Source organism: Oryctolagus cuniculus, chromosome 17, assembly GCF_051225735.1.
Source record: "Oryctolagus cuniculus isolate XC-2025 breed Fujian yellow rabbit chromosome 17, ASM5122573v1, whole genome shotgun sequence".
Taxonomy (NCBI): Eukaryota; Metazoa; Chordata; class Mammalia; order Lagomorpha; family Leporidae; genus Oryctolagus; species Oryctolagus cuniculus.
In genome coordinates this window covers 4,664,244-4,680,172 of record NC_142883.1, presented here as the reverse complement: position 1 = coordinate 4,680,172, position 15,929 = coordinate 4,664,244, and the positions used below count along the sequence as shown (strand labels likewise).

The 15,929-nt window shown below is 51.3% G+C and overlaps 1 protein-coding gene across 1 annotated transcript in view; it reads left to right on the top strand.

The window, feature by feature from the left end:
• TEN1 (TEN1 subunit of CST complex) overlaps positions 1 to 15,929 on the top strand; it is a 28,021-nt gene that overhangs the window by 8,852 nt on the left and 3,240 nt on the right. Inside the window, exons 2-3 of the mRNA XM_051838350.3 lie at positions 7,819 to 7,952; positions 9,939 to 10,096. Coding sequence (XP_051694310.1) covers positions 7,864 to 7,952; positions 9,939 to 10,096 — 247 coding nt within the window. The 5' untranslated portion in view covers positions 7,819 to 7,863. The remainder of the gene's footprint in view (positions 1 to 7,818; positions 7,953 to 9,938; positions 10,097 to 15,929) is intronic.

Sequence of the window (15,929 nt, the reverse complement as noted above, 5' to 3'; positions counted from 1 at the left end):
CATCCCATATGGGTGCCGTTTCTAGTCCCAGTTGCCCCTCTTCCTGTCCTGCTCTCTGCTGTGGCCTGGGAAGGCAGTGGAGGATGGCCCAGTGCTTGGGCCCTGCACCCTCATGGGAGACTGGGAAGAAAGACCTGGCTCCTGGCTTCGGATTGACGTAGCTCTGGCCGTTGCAGCCATTTGGGGGTGAACCAACGGGAGGAAAATGATTCCTGGGTCTGAGCCGATGGGAGGTGGATGCTCTCACACGCAGTGAGGGTGGGATTGGAGGTTGTATTTAAAATTAAGCACAGGGCTTGGTTCTGGTTCAACATTTCCACCTGTGCCTGCTTCTTCTCCCTCCCAAGGACCCACCTAAATGGACAAAGAACAGGACAGGCAGAGATCTCAGCAAATCCTTGGAAGCTGGGAAACAGGTGGCGCCTATAGGGTTGGCAGAGCACAGGAAGTCACTCCCGCCAGTGCTGGGCAGTAAGATCAGAGATTCCCATGTTGCCGTGGGAAAGGCAGGTGCTTGGGTTTGCAGGGCGAAGGGCTGAGCAGATGAGGGAGTTTGATTTTGGTGCCTTTTTTTATGATCTCATGTTTCTTCCAGGTCAGCCCCTTCAGCTACATTCAATATATATAATATGATATGATATGATATGATATGATATGATACAACACAACACAACACAGCACAACATATATATATTGTATTTGGACGGCAGAAAAAGAGAGACAGAGATCTTCCATCCTCTGGTTCACTCCCCAGATGCCTGAACCAGGCCAAAGCCAGGCGCCCAGGGTTCAGTCTGTCTCCCCGCTGGGTGGCAGAGACCCGGGTACTTGGGCCATCACCTGCCGCCTCCCAGGGTGCACATTCACAGAACGCTGGGTCACAAGCAGCTCTGGGACCCAGACCCAGACGCTTACACGTGGGCTGCCAGCATCCTGACACCCGGCCCTGCTGTGTGCCTGATAGCTTTTGTTCTGCCCATTTGTTTCTTCCTCTCTTTTTGGAAATAGTTTGTCAGGGTTTTGAACCCTCAAATGAATAGTTTTCTTACCTTTTCTCTAATTTTTTTCTATCTCTTTGGACTTTCCCATCTCTGTGTTGGGAGATCTTCTTGACATCTTCCCATTCTTAATTAATTTGTTTAACTCTTATTTTAAATGTCCAAAAGCATTTTTTTTAAAGATTGTCTATTTATTTGAAAGGCAGAGTTACAGAGAAACAGGGAGAGAGAGAGGTCTTCTATCCACTGGTTTACTCCCCAGATGGCCACAATAGCCGGAGCTTCTTCTGCGTCTCCCATACAGGTGCAAGGGCCCAAGGACTTGGGCCAACTTCTACTGCTTTCCCAGGCCGTAACAGAACTGGATCAGAAGTGGAGCAGCCGGGACTAGAACCTGTGCCCATATGGGATGCTGGCACTGCAGGCAGCCACTTTACCTGCTATGCCACGGCGCCGGCCTCAAACATTTTTCATTCTAGTAATAAATACCCTATTCCTGGAATACTTACTGTATTTTATGAAGCAAAATGTTGCTGACCCTAAAATAAAAAACACAAGTAAGTAAGATCTTTAAATGGTTGTGACTTTATCCTCCAACACTCTGTATTATGACTGTGCTGTACTTAGGTTTAAGAATATGCTTGGATGAAAACTTGGAATTGGTGAGTTTTGGCTGTTTTTTGTTTAATAATTTCAGACATACACAAGAATTGAAAGAATATGGGCCCGCATTGTGGCAAAGTGGGTAAGTTGCTGCCTGTGACTCCCACATCCCGGATGAGCCACCAGTTTGATTTCTGGCTGCTCTTCTTCCAATCCAGCTCCCTGCTGTGGCCTGGGAAAACAGCAGAAGATGGCCCACGTGCTTGGGCCCCTGCACCCGCATGGGAGAGCTGGATAGAGCTCCTGGCTCCTGCCTTCAGCCTGGCCCAGCTCTGGCCGTTCTGGCCAACGGATGGAAGATATGTTTCACTGTTTGTCTCTGCTCTCTATCTCTCTGTCTCTCTCATTCTGCCTTTCAAATGAATAAATGTCTTTTTATTTTATATTTTACAAGATTTATTTATTTATTTGAAAGAGTTACATAGAAAAAGAAGGAGAGGCAGAGAGAGAGAGAGAGAGAGAGAGAGGTCCTCCATTCACTGGTTCACTCCCCAATTGGCTGCAACAGCTGGAGCTGTGCTGATCTGAAGCCAGGAGCCAGGAGCTTCTTCCTGATCTCCCACATGGGTGCAGGGGCCCAAGGACTTGGGCCATCTTCTACTGCTTTCCCAGGCCACAGCAGGGAGCTGGATCGGAAGTGGAGCAGCTAGGTCTTGAACTGGCGCCCATTTGGATGCTGGCACTACAGGTGGCAGCTTAACCTGTTTCGTCACAGCACCGGCCCCAATAAATGTCTTAAAAAAACAACAACAACAACAACAACAACAACAACAACAAAAACAAACTATTAATTTCAAACATACATACACAAGAATTGTGGGGGTGGGGGCCTGCACGCCGACACCCTGTATGGGCACCAGTTCATGTCCCAGCTGCTCCACTTCCAATCCAGCTTCCTGCTAGTGTACCTGGGAAGGCAGTGGAGAATGGCCCAAGTGCTTGGGCCTCTGCACCCACATGGGAGACCCAGATGGTGTTCTGGGCTCCTGACTTTGGCCTGGCCTAGCTCTAGCTGAACAGCCATTTGGGGAGTGAACCATTGGATGGAATAGCTCTCTCTCTCTCTCTCTGCCTTTCAAATAAATAAATAAATCTTAAAACAAACAAAAAGGAATTACAAGAATAGAAGGCCGAATTGGTTGGCCCTGCGGCTCAATAGGCTAATCCTCCACCTGCGGCGCCGGCATTCCGGGTTCTAGTCCTGGTCAGGGCGCTGGATTCTGTCCCGGTCGCTCCTCTTCCAGTCCAGCTCTCTGCTGTGGCCAGGGAGTGCAGTGGAGGATGGCCCAAGTGCTTGGGCCCTGCACCCCATGGGAGACCAGGAGAAGCACCTGGCTCCTGGCTTTGGATCAGCAAGGTGCGCCGGCCGCAGTGGCCATTGAGAGGTGAACCAACGGAAAAGGAAGACCTTTTTCTCTCTTTCTCTCTCTCTCTCTCTCACTGTCCACTCTGCCTGTCAAAAAGAAGGGAAAAAAAAAAAAAAAGAAGAAGAAGGCCGAATGGAGAGACCTTTCGCCCGCATGCAGTAGTTTGGCCACAGTTGCTTTATCTTCCCCGCCAGCCACCTCTGCTTGCTCCCCCAGACCGTTGGAGAAGGCCTTGCAGACGTCCTGCCCTTTGTTCTAAATGCTTCGGTGTGTTCTCCAAAGAGCAAACTCGTTTCCCAGGACGATTACCAACTGAGGAAAGTTAACGGTTATCTAATACTATTACCTCGTGTGCAGTCTTTTTTCCCCGGTTTTACAATTATTTACCAGTTTCCTTTATCAGCATATTTTCTCCCAGTCCAGGACCCAGGGCAGGATCAGGTGTCCCCTGTGGTTCTGTTAGTGTCCCAGGGCTGTCCCCGGAAAGTGCCACCATCTGGGGCGGCGAGAACTCTGAGACGCCCACAGCACAGGTTCCTCCTGTTCCAGGCTTCGTGGGCGCCTTGTGGGCAGTCCTGGGCATGCCTTGGCTTGTGCCCGCGTCCTGCTGTCTGCCTTCGTCGTCACGCCCTGTGCGCCTGTCTGTTTCAGGGCCCAGATGTCCCCTTCTGCAGGACACTGGTTGTGCTGGATTAGAGCCCACCCAGGGGACTCCTGCTCACTTGGTGGCCTCCACAAAGTCTCTGTCTCCAGTCGGTCACCTTCCCAGTGCTAAGAGTCGGGGTGCAGTGCAGCCCTGTGTCTGTCAGCGTCTTCCAACTGGGGCAGTGTCTTTGTCTTCTGTGACGTTGACCCAAAGTACACGAGCCAGTTGGCTTCTAAAGGCCCTCAATTCACGTTTGTCTGACGTTGCCTCACAATCGGAGGACGCACTTTTGGCGGGAATACCTTGGGAGTGATGCGTGCTTCCCGGGACGTGGTATCCGGGTGGCTGCGAGGTTTGCTGGTTTTCCAGTTTCACATTTCCTGGGACCCTCTGTGAAGTGGGTCTTTTATTTTTTTTTTAATATTTTATTTATTTATTTGAGAGGTAGAGTTACAGAGAGAGGGAGAGACAGAAAGAAAGGTTTTCCATCTGCTGGTTCACTCCCCAAATGGCCACAACAGCCAGAGCTGGGCCTCTCTGGAGCCAGGAGCCTGAAGCTGCTTCTTGGTCTCTCACCGTGGGTGCAGGGGCCCAAGCACTTGGGCCATCTTTTACTGCTAACCCAGGCCATAGAAGAGAGCTGCATCGGAAGTTGAGCAGCTGGGACGCGAACTGGTGCCCACATGGGATGGCGGCCCTGCAGGCGGAGGATTTACCTGCTGTGCCACAGCGCTGGCCACAATGATTTGTTCTTAAATCCATGTTTACTCTGTTGGTTGCAAAACTTTTAAAAGCACAGTAAAAATAATCCTTTTATTTGATTATTGTAAAATTAATTTAGTTGAGATTACATGTAAAATTTTCAATAATCCTCGTGTGATAGAATCTATTGAGGTCATAGTTCAAAATGTGGTATAGCTTGAATTTTAGTGTTATAAATGTGCAAGATAAGTTAACAAAGGTAATTTTTAAAAAACAATGAAGTTAAATTTCACAAAGTGTATACTCCCTAGAGACTTAATCCTGCTTTGTGTTAATTTTAAAAATAAACATAAATATAGTAACATGTGCACTAAAGCTTAGCATATAATAGATCTGGTACTTGAGAGGGACAGCGGTACTTTTTTTTTTTTTTTTTTTTTTTTTTTGACAGGCACAGTGGTTAGTGAGACAGACAGAGAAAAAGGTCTTCCTTTTCCGTTGGTTCACCCTCCAATGGCCGCCGCGGCCGGCGCACCGCGCTGATCCGATGGCAGGAGCCAGGAGCCAGGTGCTTCCTCCTGGTCTCCCATGCGGGTGCAGGACCCAAGCCCTTGGGCCATCCTCCACTGCACTCCCCGGCCACAGCAGAGAGCTGGCCTGGAAGAGGAGCAACCGGGACAGAATCCGGTGCCCCAACCGGGACTAGAACCCGGGGAGCTGGTGCCGCAGGCGGAGGATTAGCCTAGTGAGCCGCAGCACTGGCCTGGGACAACATTACTTTTACAAAGATTCTAAAGTAGTGGACACTTAGCTCAGTGGTTAAGACAGCTGCATCTCGGAGTGCCTGGGTTCGATACCCTGCTCTGGCTCCTGACTCCAGCGTCCTGCTAACACAGACCCTGGGAGACAGGGGGACAGCTCAAGTGATTGGGTTCTTACATCCATGTAGGAGACACAGATTGAGTTCCCGCCCCGCAGCGTTGATCCCACCTTTGGTCTTGGTCCCTTTTCAGCCTGGCATGGTCACTGTGGCATTTGGAGAGTAAACCAGCAGATGGGAGCTGTCCATCTCTGTCTGTCTTGTATCAAATACATATGAAATAAATATTTAAAAGATTCTGAAGTTTAAGCTTTTAAAAATACATATAGATTTTAAAGATTTATTTAAGCAGAATCACAGAGAGAAAGAGACTGAGACAGAAAGAGGTCTTCCATCCACTGGTTCACTCCCCCAATGCCTGTAACACCCAGGGCTGGGCCAGGCCAAAGCCAGGGTCTCCTATATGGGTACAGGGGCCCAAGCACTTGAGCCACCTTCCGCCACCTTCCCAGGAGATGGATCAGAAGTGGAGAAGTTGGGACTTGAACTGGTGCCCACCTGGGATGCTGGTGTTGCAGGTGGCGGCTCAACCTGCTGGCCTGCAATGCCAGCCCCAATATTTATTTTTTGTATGTTTGAAAGGTAGAAAAGAGAGACAGAGATGGAGAACTTCCATCCCTGAGTCCAATCCCCAGATGCCTGCAGCAGCCACCCCTGGGCCAGACCTAAACTGAGTCTGGACCCTCGCTGAGGGTGGCCGGCATCGATACTTGAAGCGTGAGCTGCGGCCTCGCCGGTGTGCACTGGCAGGAAGCTGGGTGGTGAGAGAGGCAGGACTGCGGCCCGGCACTGATCCTGGTGCAGGCGTCCAAGCAGTGTCCTCGCCACTGTGCCACCTGCCCGCCAGCATCTCTGCCCCACTGGGTGGACCGATCCTTCTGATGGCAAACAAGAGCCACCTCACTTGTTTTTCCTTTTCTGATTTCTTGGTTGGCTTTGTTTCTTGCTTCTCCGTCGTGCCAGAGGTGGTTGGGGGGCTGTCTCGGGTCTGGTGACAGACCACGCTGCTCCCTGGCCAGAGCTGTGCATGACATCTGCTCTCTGAGAGGCAGCTGAGCCTTGGCCAAACCAATTCTCGGCAAAACTGTCTTGAAATGACGGTGCTGTCTCAGGATCTCCTCATCAGAGCGAGAACCCCCTGTGCGAGTCTCTCAGCTATATTAAACCGTGTCATCTGGTTTCTGCAGGGGCCTGCGGTGACATAATTACCACCATCTTAGTTTATATCTGTACTTTCTGTCCTATGAGGAAACTGTTGGTTACTAGCCAGGACTCCTTGATCACTGGATAAAAATTATTCCTGAATCCGCACCTCTCCACGTCTTCAGCATCCCTTCTCCAAAATGCTTGCAACCAGAAATGTTTCAGATTTCATTTTTTAATTATTTTTGAAAATTTGCATACGCATAATGACATACCTTGAGGATGAGACTCAAGTCTAACACAAAATTCGTTTATCTTTCATGTGCACCTTGTACACATAACCTGAAGGTAATTTTTGCAATATTTTTAGTGCATCTGTTTTTTTTTTTTTTTAACTTATTGGACAGGTAGAGTTACAGTGAGAGAGAGAGACAGAGATAAAGGTCTTCTTTCTATTGGTTCACCCCCCAAATGGCCGCCACGGCCAGAGCTATGCCGATCCGAAGCCAGGAGCCAGGTGCTTCCTCCTGGTCTCCCATGCAGGTGCAGGGCCCAAGCACTTGGGCCATCCTCCACTGCCCTCCCGGGCCACAGCAGAGAGCTGGACTGGAAGAGGAGCAACCGGGACCAGAACCCGGTGCCCGTATCTGTTTTTTGCATCTGTTTTTTGCTTTAAATTTTTCTTACTTTATTTTTTATTTATTGCAAAGACAGACAGACAGACAGAAACCTCCCACCTGCTGGTTCACTCCCTGAGTGCCTGCTACAGTGGGGGCTGAGTCAGTCTAAAACTGGGACCCGGACCTCTATCCAGGTCTTTGGCAGGGGCCCGACTGCTGGAGCCGTCACCGCGGAGCCCTGCCTGACGCGTGGAGACGAGAGCGGGAACGGCTCTTCTCCATGTGACTTCTGGAACTGTTCTGTTTGTTGGTATGTGAACATGTAACATGTGAAAAACTGTTTTGAGACCGGCGTTGTGGTGTAGTGGGTTAAACCGCCATCTGCAGTGCTGGTACCTCGTATGGGCATCAGTTCGAGACCCAGCTGCGCCACTTCCAGTCCAGCTCCCTGCACCTGGGAAAGCAGCAGACGACGGCTGAGTGCTTGGGCCCCATGCATGTGGGAGACCCAGATGGAGCTCCTGGCTCCTGGCTTCTGCCTGGCCCAGCCCTGGCCATTGCAGTCATTTGGGAAGTGAACCTGTGGATGGAAGATCTGTCTGTCTGTCTGTCTCTCTCTCTGTAACTTTGCCTTTCAAATAAATAAAAAATAAATATTAAAAAAATTAGATAAAAGTGAAACCACACTTGAAAAAAATTTTAAAACTTTTTCATTTTAAGCCCCTGGAGCTGGTGTTCAAGGCGCTGCTGGCCCCGTGCGTTGGCTGATCTCTGTCTTGTTTTCTGCTTGGTTTATCAGGAATCTTCCAGAACTCAACCCGACGGTCTGTCCCGGGAGCCAGCAATGCTGCCCAAACCTGGCGTCTATTACTTCCCCTGGGAGGTCAGCGCCAGCCACCTCCCTGAGGGCAGTGCGCTGAGGACCTTCGGCAGGTGAGACTTGTTTTTTCACACGTGGGGGGATGTTAAATGTCACTCCTCCACCCCAAAAAGAAAACAGTTAAAGTAATTATTACAATTTTGTCTGATTCAAATAAAATGCTAAAAAAATTACTCATTGTAAAAAATGTAGACAATCTACACAGATACACAGCTTTTTGACAAAGACAGGGATGTAGTTTAGTGGGAAAAGTTCAACAAATGGTGCTGTCACTGCTGGATTTTTGGGGGGAGAAAAAATCCCTTGATCCCTACCTCACTGGGGCAAAGACAGGCCAGCTAAAGCTGAGATGTGTAGAAGTAGGCAGGGGGAGAATCCTAACAGCTTTGAGGTAGGCAAGGGCTTCTTATTATTTTTTAAAGAGATATATTTATTTTAAAGGCGGAGTTAGAGAGAGAGAGAGAGAGAGAGTCTTCCATCTTCTGGCTCACTCCCCAAATGGCTGCAACGGCCAGGACCGGGCTAAGCCAAAGCCGGGAGCCAGGAGCTCCACGTGGGTCTCCCAATGGGTGGCAGGGACCCAGATCCCAGATACCATTGCTCTCTCAGGTGTGTTAGGGGGGAGCTGCATCCAAGTGGAGTAGCTGGGACTCAAATCAGCACTCGAGGATGCCAGTGTCGCAAACTTTGGCTTAACCCGCTGCACCACAGTGCCAGCCCCCGGCAGGGATTTCTTAGGTGGGACACAGAAAGCAAAAACCATAAAATTAAAAAAAATTATCTATCAACAAAATTAAAAGCTCTGTTCATCAAAAGGTATCACTGAGAAAATTAAAGGCAAGACAAAGAAAATTAGACTAAATTTTTTTTCTTATTTGTTGTTACTTTTTTTTTTTTTTTTTTTTTTTTTTTTTTTTTTTTTTGATAGGCAGAGTGGACAGTGAGAGAGAGAGACAGAGAGAGAAAGGTCTTCCTTTGCCGTTGGTTCACCCTCCAATGGCCGCCGCTGCAGCCGGCGCACCGCGCTGATCCGATGGCAGGAGCCAGGATCCAGGTGCTTTTCCTGGTCTCCCATGGGGTGCAGGGCCCAAGCACCTGGGCCATCCTCCACTGCACTCCCTGGCCATAGCAGAGAGCTGGCCTGGAAGAGGGGCAACCAGGACAGAATCCGGTGCCCCGACCGGGACTAGAACCCGGTGTGCCGGCGCCGCAAGGTGGAGGATTAGCCTATTGAGCCACGGCGCCGGCCTTTTTTTTTTTTTTTTGACAGGCAGAGTGGACAGTGAGAGAGAGAGAGAGAGAGAAAGGTCTTCCTTTTGCCGTTGGTTCACCCCCCAATGGCTGCCATGGCCAGTGCGCTGTGGCCGGCGCACCGTGCTGATCCGAAGCCAGGAACCAGGTGCTTCTCCTGGTCTCCCATGGGGTGCAGGGCCCAAGGACTTGGGCCATCCTCCACTGCACTCCCTGGGCCACAGTAGAGAGCTGGCCTGGAAGAGGGGCAACCAGGACAGAATCCGGCGCCCCGACCGGGACTAGAACCCGGGGTGCTGGCGCCGCTAGGCGGAGGATTAGCCTAGTGAGCCGCGGCGCCGGCCTGTTGTTACTTTTTTTTTTCTCTTTCTCTGATCAGCTTAGGACCAAATATGGATTTATTTGCCTCCCAAAACCATTTTTATAAATTTTTATTTTTTTGAAATTTATTTACATTTCGTTTGAAAGGTAGACAGAGTGAGACTCTCCATCCGCCGGCTCACCTGCTAAATACCTGCCCTACCTGGAGTTGGGCCAGGAGCCCTGAACTCCACCCAGGTCTCAGGTGGGTGGCGGGGACCCTCACCACTGTGCCCACGTGGGCCTTAGCAGTGAGCTGGAATCGGAAGTAGAGCTGGGTCTCGCACCCAGGGACTGCAGTATGGGATGTGGGAGTCACAGGTGGTGCCTTCCCCCCTGCACCAGGCACCCAGCCCTCCTCAAAGCTTTTGAACTTGGTGGCAGTTCTGCGTGTGGCTGGAAACCGCTCTACCTTCTCTGCGCCGCAGGTTGTCCGCCTACAAGATGGCCGAGTCCAGAGTGACGCTGACGGCTCTGCACGAGTCACGGCAGCACGAGGTTCTGGTCTGCACCAGGCTGGTGGAGCCCTTCCACGCCCAGGTGGGCTCCCTGTACATCGTGCTTGGGGAACTGGAGCACCAGGCAGGTAAGCACGCTGGGCGCCGAGCTGGGCCGGTAGTCTGAGGGCCCCGGCGGGCAGCGGGCTCATGACCGAGGGCTGCCTCTTGAGGTTAACCTGCTTCCAGGTCAGGGCCTCTTGGGAAGCACCACCACTGTACTCAGAGTGGACCCGCCAGGGGCAGCCAGAGAGGGACGGTGCACAGTCTCCCCGACGGGGAGGAGAGAGCGAGGACCCCACAGCACGCCCAGGCCTGCGGAGGGTTGGCTTGGAGGTTTGTGAACCTGCCCACCAGCTGCCTGTGATCGAGTCTTAGGATTGCCATTTCACAGATGAGAAAACCGAGGCTCAGAGAGTGGGGGGTAACGGGCCAGGAGGTCAGAGTGAGAAAACTGGCACAAGGGAAGGCCTTCCGCAGCCTGGGGCGCCGGCATTCGGCACAGTGCCGGCCGCATCCGACGTCGGAGCGCCTGGGCTCGTGCCCAGCTCCAGCTTCCTGCTAATGTGTCCCTGCCTCCCACACGAGGGACCCAGAATGCGGTCCCAGCTCCTCGGTTTGGCCTGGCCCAGCCCTAACCGTTACTGCCACAGGGGAGTGGACCAGCAACTTGAGAGATCTCTGTATCACTCTGACTTCCCAATTAAATAAATAGATAAATATTTTTAAACAGAAGTCACTAAAATCCTACCCAGAAATAACCACTATTAGAATTTGCTCTGTTACCTTTCTCTACTTGTATCTGTTACATTTCTATTTCATTCTCTTTCTTTTTTAAAGATGTATTTTATTTACTTGAAAGGCAGAGTGGCAGTGAAAAGGAGAGACAGGGAGAGATATCTTCTAACTGCAAGTTCACTTGCCAAATGGCTGTCACAGCCAAGGCTGGGCCAGGCTGAAGCCAGGAGCCAGGAACTTGATCCTGGTCTCCCCACAGGGATGGCAGGGACTCAGAAATTTGGACTGTCTTCCACCGCTTTCTCAGGCACATTAGCAGGGAGCTGGATTGGAAATGGAGCAGCTGGGACTTGAACTCACACCCCAGTGTGGGATGCTGGTGCCACAGGCAGTGGCTTAACCCACTGCGCCACAATGCTGACCTCTGGTTTGCCTTCACACAGCTGATCTCATACTGTATGCTGTGTTTGCTTATTTTGGGTTAGCATTATTATTATAAACATTTCCCCACGTCTAAAATTTTTGTAGGTCTAACATTTAGCAGCTTTATAATATTTTATAAACTCAGTGTATATCCAAACTTGCTCAAGCATTAGACATTTGATTGCTTCCATTATTTGCTATTAGACATATATTGTACATTTATTGGTTGTATTATGATAGGGGCCAGCACTGTGGTGCAGCAGGCTAGGCATCCCATATGTGTGCCGGTTACAGTCCCGGCTGCTCCACTTAAGATCCAGCTCCCTATTAATGCGCCTGGGAAGGCAACGGGAGGTGGCAGAAGATGGTCAAGTGTTTGGGCCCCTGCCACCCCCATGGGAGACCCGGATGAAGCTCCTGGCTCCTGAGCCCAGTCCTGGCTGTGTGGCCATCTGGGGAGTGAACCAGCAGATAGAAGATTCTCTCTCTCTCTGTCTCTCTTCTCTATGTAGTGCTAACTTTCAAATAAACAAATAAATTAACTTTAAAAAAGAAATTACATATATTCAGTCAGGAGAACATTTTGTAGACACCAAAAATTGTGCTCTACATATGCTACTGACATAAAAAAAAAAGTGTACAAAATATGAGCAGGATTAAAACCAGTTCTCGGCTGGCGCCGCGGCTCACTAGGCTAATCCTCCGCCTTGCGGCGCCGGCACACCGGGTTCTAGTCCCGGTCGGGGCGCCGGATTCTGTCCTGGTTGCTCCTCTTCCAGGCCAGCTCTCTGCTGTGGCCCGGGAGTGCAGTGGAGGATGACCCAAGTGCTTGGGCCCTGCACCCCATGGGAGACCAGGAGAAGTACCTGGCTCCTGGCTTCAGATCAGCGCGGTGCACCGGTCGCAGCACACCGGCGGTGGCCATTGGAGGGTGAACCAAGGGCAAAAAGGAAGACCTTTCTCTCTGTCTCTCTCTCTCACTGTCCACTCTGCCTGTCAAAACAAACAAACAAATAAAAAACCCAGATCTCAAACACTTGTGTGTGTGTGTGCAAACTGTTGAAATTTTTACTTAGTACAGAGTTGGTCTTCTGGGTGCAAAGTTAATTGAAAATGAATCTTAATGGAGAATGGGGCTGGCAAGGGGAGAGGAAGGAGGCAGGTGGGAGTGTGGGTGGGAGAGCAGGTATGGTGGGAAAAATAACTATATTCCTAAAGTTGTACTTATGAAATTTTTATTCCTTAAAAATAAATTTAAAGATCTATAAAAAAAAATATGAGCAGGAAAAAGCAACTGGCAAACCCGTGCGTGTCGCGGGATACCCGGTGAGCCCTTGGCCAGCCGTGCGTGTCGCGGGATACACAGTGAGCGCTTGGCCAGCCGTGCGTGTCGCGGGATACGCAGTGAGCCCTCGGCGTCAGCAGGTTCTGCACCACAGCTTCATGCATCCACGGAGCAGCCACACTCACATTTGGAAAAAGAAAAACCGTGTCTGTACGGAGCGTATACACACCAGTTCTGGTCATTGTTCCCTAAGCAGCACGGTAAACTACAGTTACGTAGCCTTCACGCCGTAGGAGGTGTTACAAGTAATGTAGAGATTTGGAACTTAGGTGTGAATGCCACATCACTTTATATAAGGGACTCGGCTCCGGGTATCCACAGGAGGCCCTGAGCCAGTCCCCCGCCAGTACCCAGATTCACCAACACATTCCTTATAGTTGTTTCTGGGTGGTGGGATTCTTTTTTTTTTTTTTTTTTTTAACAGGCACAGTGGATAGTGAGAGAGAGAGACAGAGAGAAAGGTCTTCCTTTTGCCGTTGGTTCACCCTCCAATGGCTGCTGCGGCCGGCGCACCGCGCTGATCCGAAGGCAGGAGCCAGGTGCTTCTCCTGGTCTCCCATGGGGTGCAGGGCCCAAGCACTTGGGCCATCCTCCACTGCACTCCCAGTCCACAGCAGAGAGCTGGCCTGGAAGAGGGGCAACCAGGACAGAATCCGGCGCCCCGACTGGGACTAGAACCCCCCGGTGTGCCGGCGCCGCAAGGCGGAGGATTAGCCTAGTGAGCCGTGGCGGATTCGTTATACTTAGCATTTTACAATAAAGAGACCTTGTGTCATGCCTGGGAGGATTAAAAAAGTAATGGGCCAGCGCTGTGGCGTAGTGGGTAAAGCTGCCATCTGCAGTGCCGGCATGTTGTGTGGGCACCAGTTCAATTCCCAGCTGCTCCACTTCTGATCCAGCTCTCTGCTGTGGCCTGGGAAAGCAGTAGAAGATGGCCCAAGTCCTTGGGCCCCTGCACCCACGTGGGAGACCCGGAAGTAGCTCCAGGTTCCTGGCTTCAGATCAGCCCAGCTCCAGCCACTGGGGACATCTGGGGAGTGAACTAGAGGATGAAAGACCTCTCTCTGTTTCTCTGCCCCTGCCTCTCTGTCAGTCCACCTTTCAAATAAATAAATCTTAAAACACAAAACAACAACAACACAAAGTAACAGCAATGAGAACCCTGTGGTTAGCATTCTCGTCCACTAACCTCGTCTGTTCCTGGTGCTGTTTCCTAAGGAATTCTGGGTAAAGCACTCCTGCTTTCTGTCTCTTCTGAAGGTCCCAGGACATTTCTTTCTTTCTTTCTAAGATTTTATTTATTTATTTATTTGAGAGGTAGAGTTACAGAGAGAGAAAGAGAACAGTCTTCCATCTGCTTGTTCACTGCCCAAATGCCCACAACAGCTGGAGCTGGGCCGACCTGAAGCCAGGAGCCAGGAGCTTCTTCCAGGTCTCCCACACGGGTGCAGGGGTCCAAGCACTTGGGCCATCTTCTGCTGCTTTCCTGGGCCACAGCAGAGAGCTGGATCGGAAGAGGAGCAAATGGGTCACAAACTGGCGCCTGTGTGGGATGCCGGCGCCGCGGGAAGAGGCTCAACCCACTGTGGCACAGCGCCAGCCCGAGAGTTCATCTTGACTCAGGCTGAAGCCTTGGCTCCCGGCTCCCGGAGTTGCTGCCGCAGTCCCATTGCATAACTGACTTCAGAAAGGGTGGGCGGGGGGGAAGGGCCTCTGCATATAAACAGCCCTAAAGCATCTCCCACGCCCCACCTGCAGGGGGTCCCCCTGCCTGGGGTCTGGAACTTGAAGACCCTTATGCAAATACAGGGAGGGTGCAGCTCAGGTGGGACAGCCAGGATGGTGGCAGGTCCAGAGTGGGTGTTTCCAGTACTGGCCAGAAGCCAAATGGGAGGGGGAAAAAAAACTTTGTAAATATAACCTTCATTTTTTTAAAAAACAATTTTTTTTTATTTGACAGATAGAGTTAGTGGGAGAGAGAGACAGAAAGGTCTTCCTTCCGTTGGTTCACCCCCCAAATGGCCGCTACAGCTGACGCTGCGCCGATCCGAAGCCAGGAGCCAGGTGCTTCTCCTGGTCTCCCACGGGGTGCAGGGCCCAAGCACTTGGGCCATCCTCCACTGCACTCCCAGGCCACAGCAGAGAGCTGGCCTGGAAGAGGGGCAACCGGGACTAGAACCCAGTGTCCTTGTGGGATGCCGCCGCGGAGGATTAACCAAGTGAGCCACGGCGCCGGCCCCATAACCTTCATTTTTAAAATGTCCCATTTTACACAAAAGTAGAATAATAGAATGAATCTCTGTGCACCCATCACTCAGGTTCAGCAGCGACCCGCATCCTCCAGTTGGGGGGGGTGGTTTCAGCACTGCCCACACTTATTTTTACTATCTAAAAATTTTTATGGATTTGTCTGAGAGACAGAGAGAGCTCTTAGCTGCTGGTTCACTCCCCAGATGGCCACCACAGTTGGGGCCAAAACCAAGAGCCAGGTACCAGGTGCTCAGTCCAGCTGTCCTGCGTGGGTTACTCGGACCATCGCCGCTGCTTCATAGTGTGCACGTAGCAGGAAACTGGAGCTGGAGCCAGATTTCCCACCTGGGCACTATGACGTGAGACACGGGCATCTCAACTGCTGTATTTAAAGCAAATCTAAGACATCCTTTTATTTTCCCTATAAATACCTCCCGTCTTCTGGCAGCCACGGCAGCTGAGGTTGGGCCAGGCCAGAGCCGGGAAGCCAGGAACTCCATCCAGGTCTCCCACGTGTGTGGCAGGGACCCCCGGACGCCAGCTGTCACCTGCTGCCTCCCAGGGTTCGCGTTAGCAAGAAGCTGGAATCAGAAAGGGAGCTGGGACTGGAACCCAGACGCCCCCGAGTGGGCTCAGATGTGCAAGCGCTGGCCTAACTGCTGCGCCAGACGCCTGCCACGGCGGGACAGTTCTTGAGAGGAGTCACTCGGGAGAAAGGGTTGAATGTGAGGGCCGCCTGGTTTTAAAGTCTGGAGGAAACAATGGATCCAGGCTAGGTCACCGCTGGCTGCTAAGCCGATTCGCTAAGATGGACGGGACAGGAGCTCCACGGCCGCCGGTCCCTAAAACAGTACAAACAGGAGGGCACTCCCGGGCCATGTGCCTCCAGTGACGCAGGAGCGTCTGGACTCTGCCCAGAGCCCTCTTCGGCCCCTGACCGGTCAAGGCTGGGCAGAAGCAGCCTCTGAACACAGCCGGCTGCTTCTCATTCTTTGCATCGTAACCTGTTCTTTTTTTTTTTTTCCCCCTTTAAGATATGTTTTTTTCTTGATCCTGAGTCATCCATGTTCATCAAACCACAGCTAGCTCAGGGAATTAAAAAAAAAAAAAAAGATGATAAGGGGTGAGGGGCAGCACATGGCGCCCTGACCTTTGACCAGGACAGA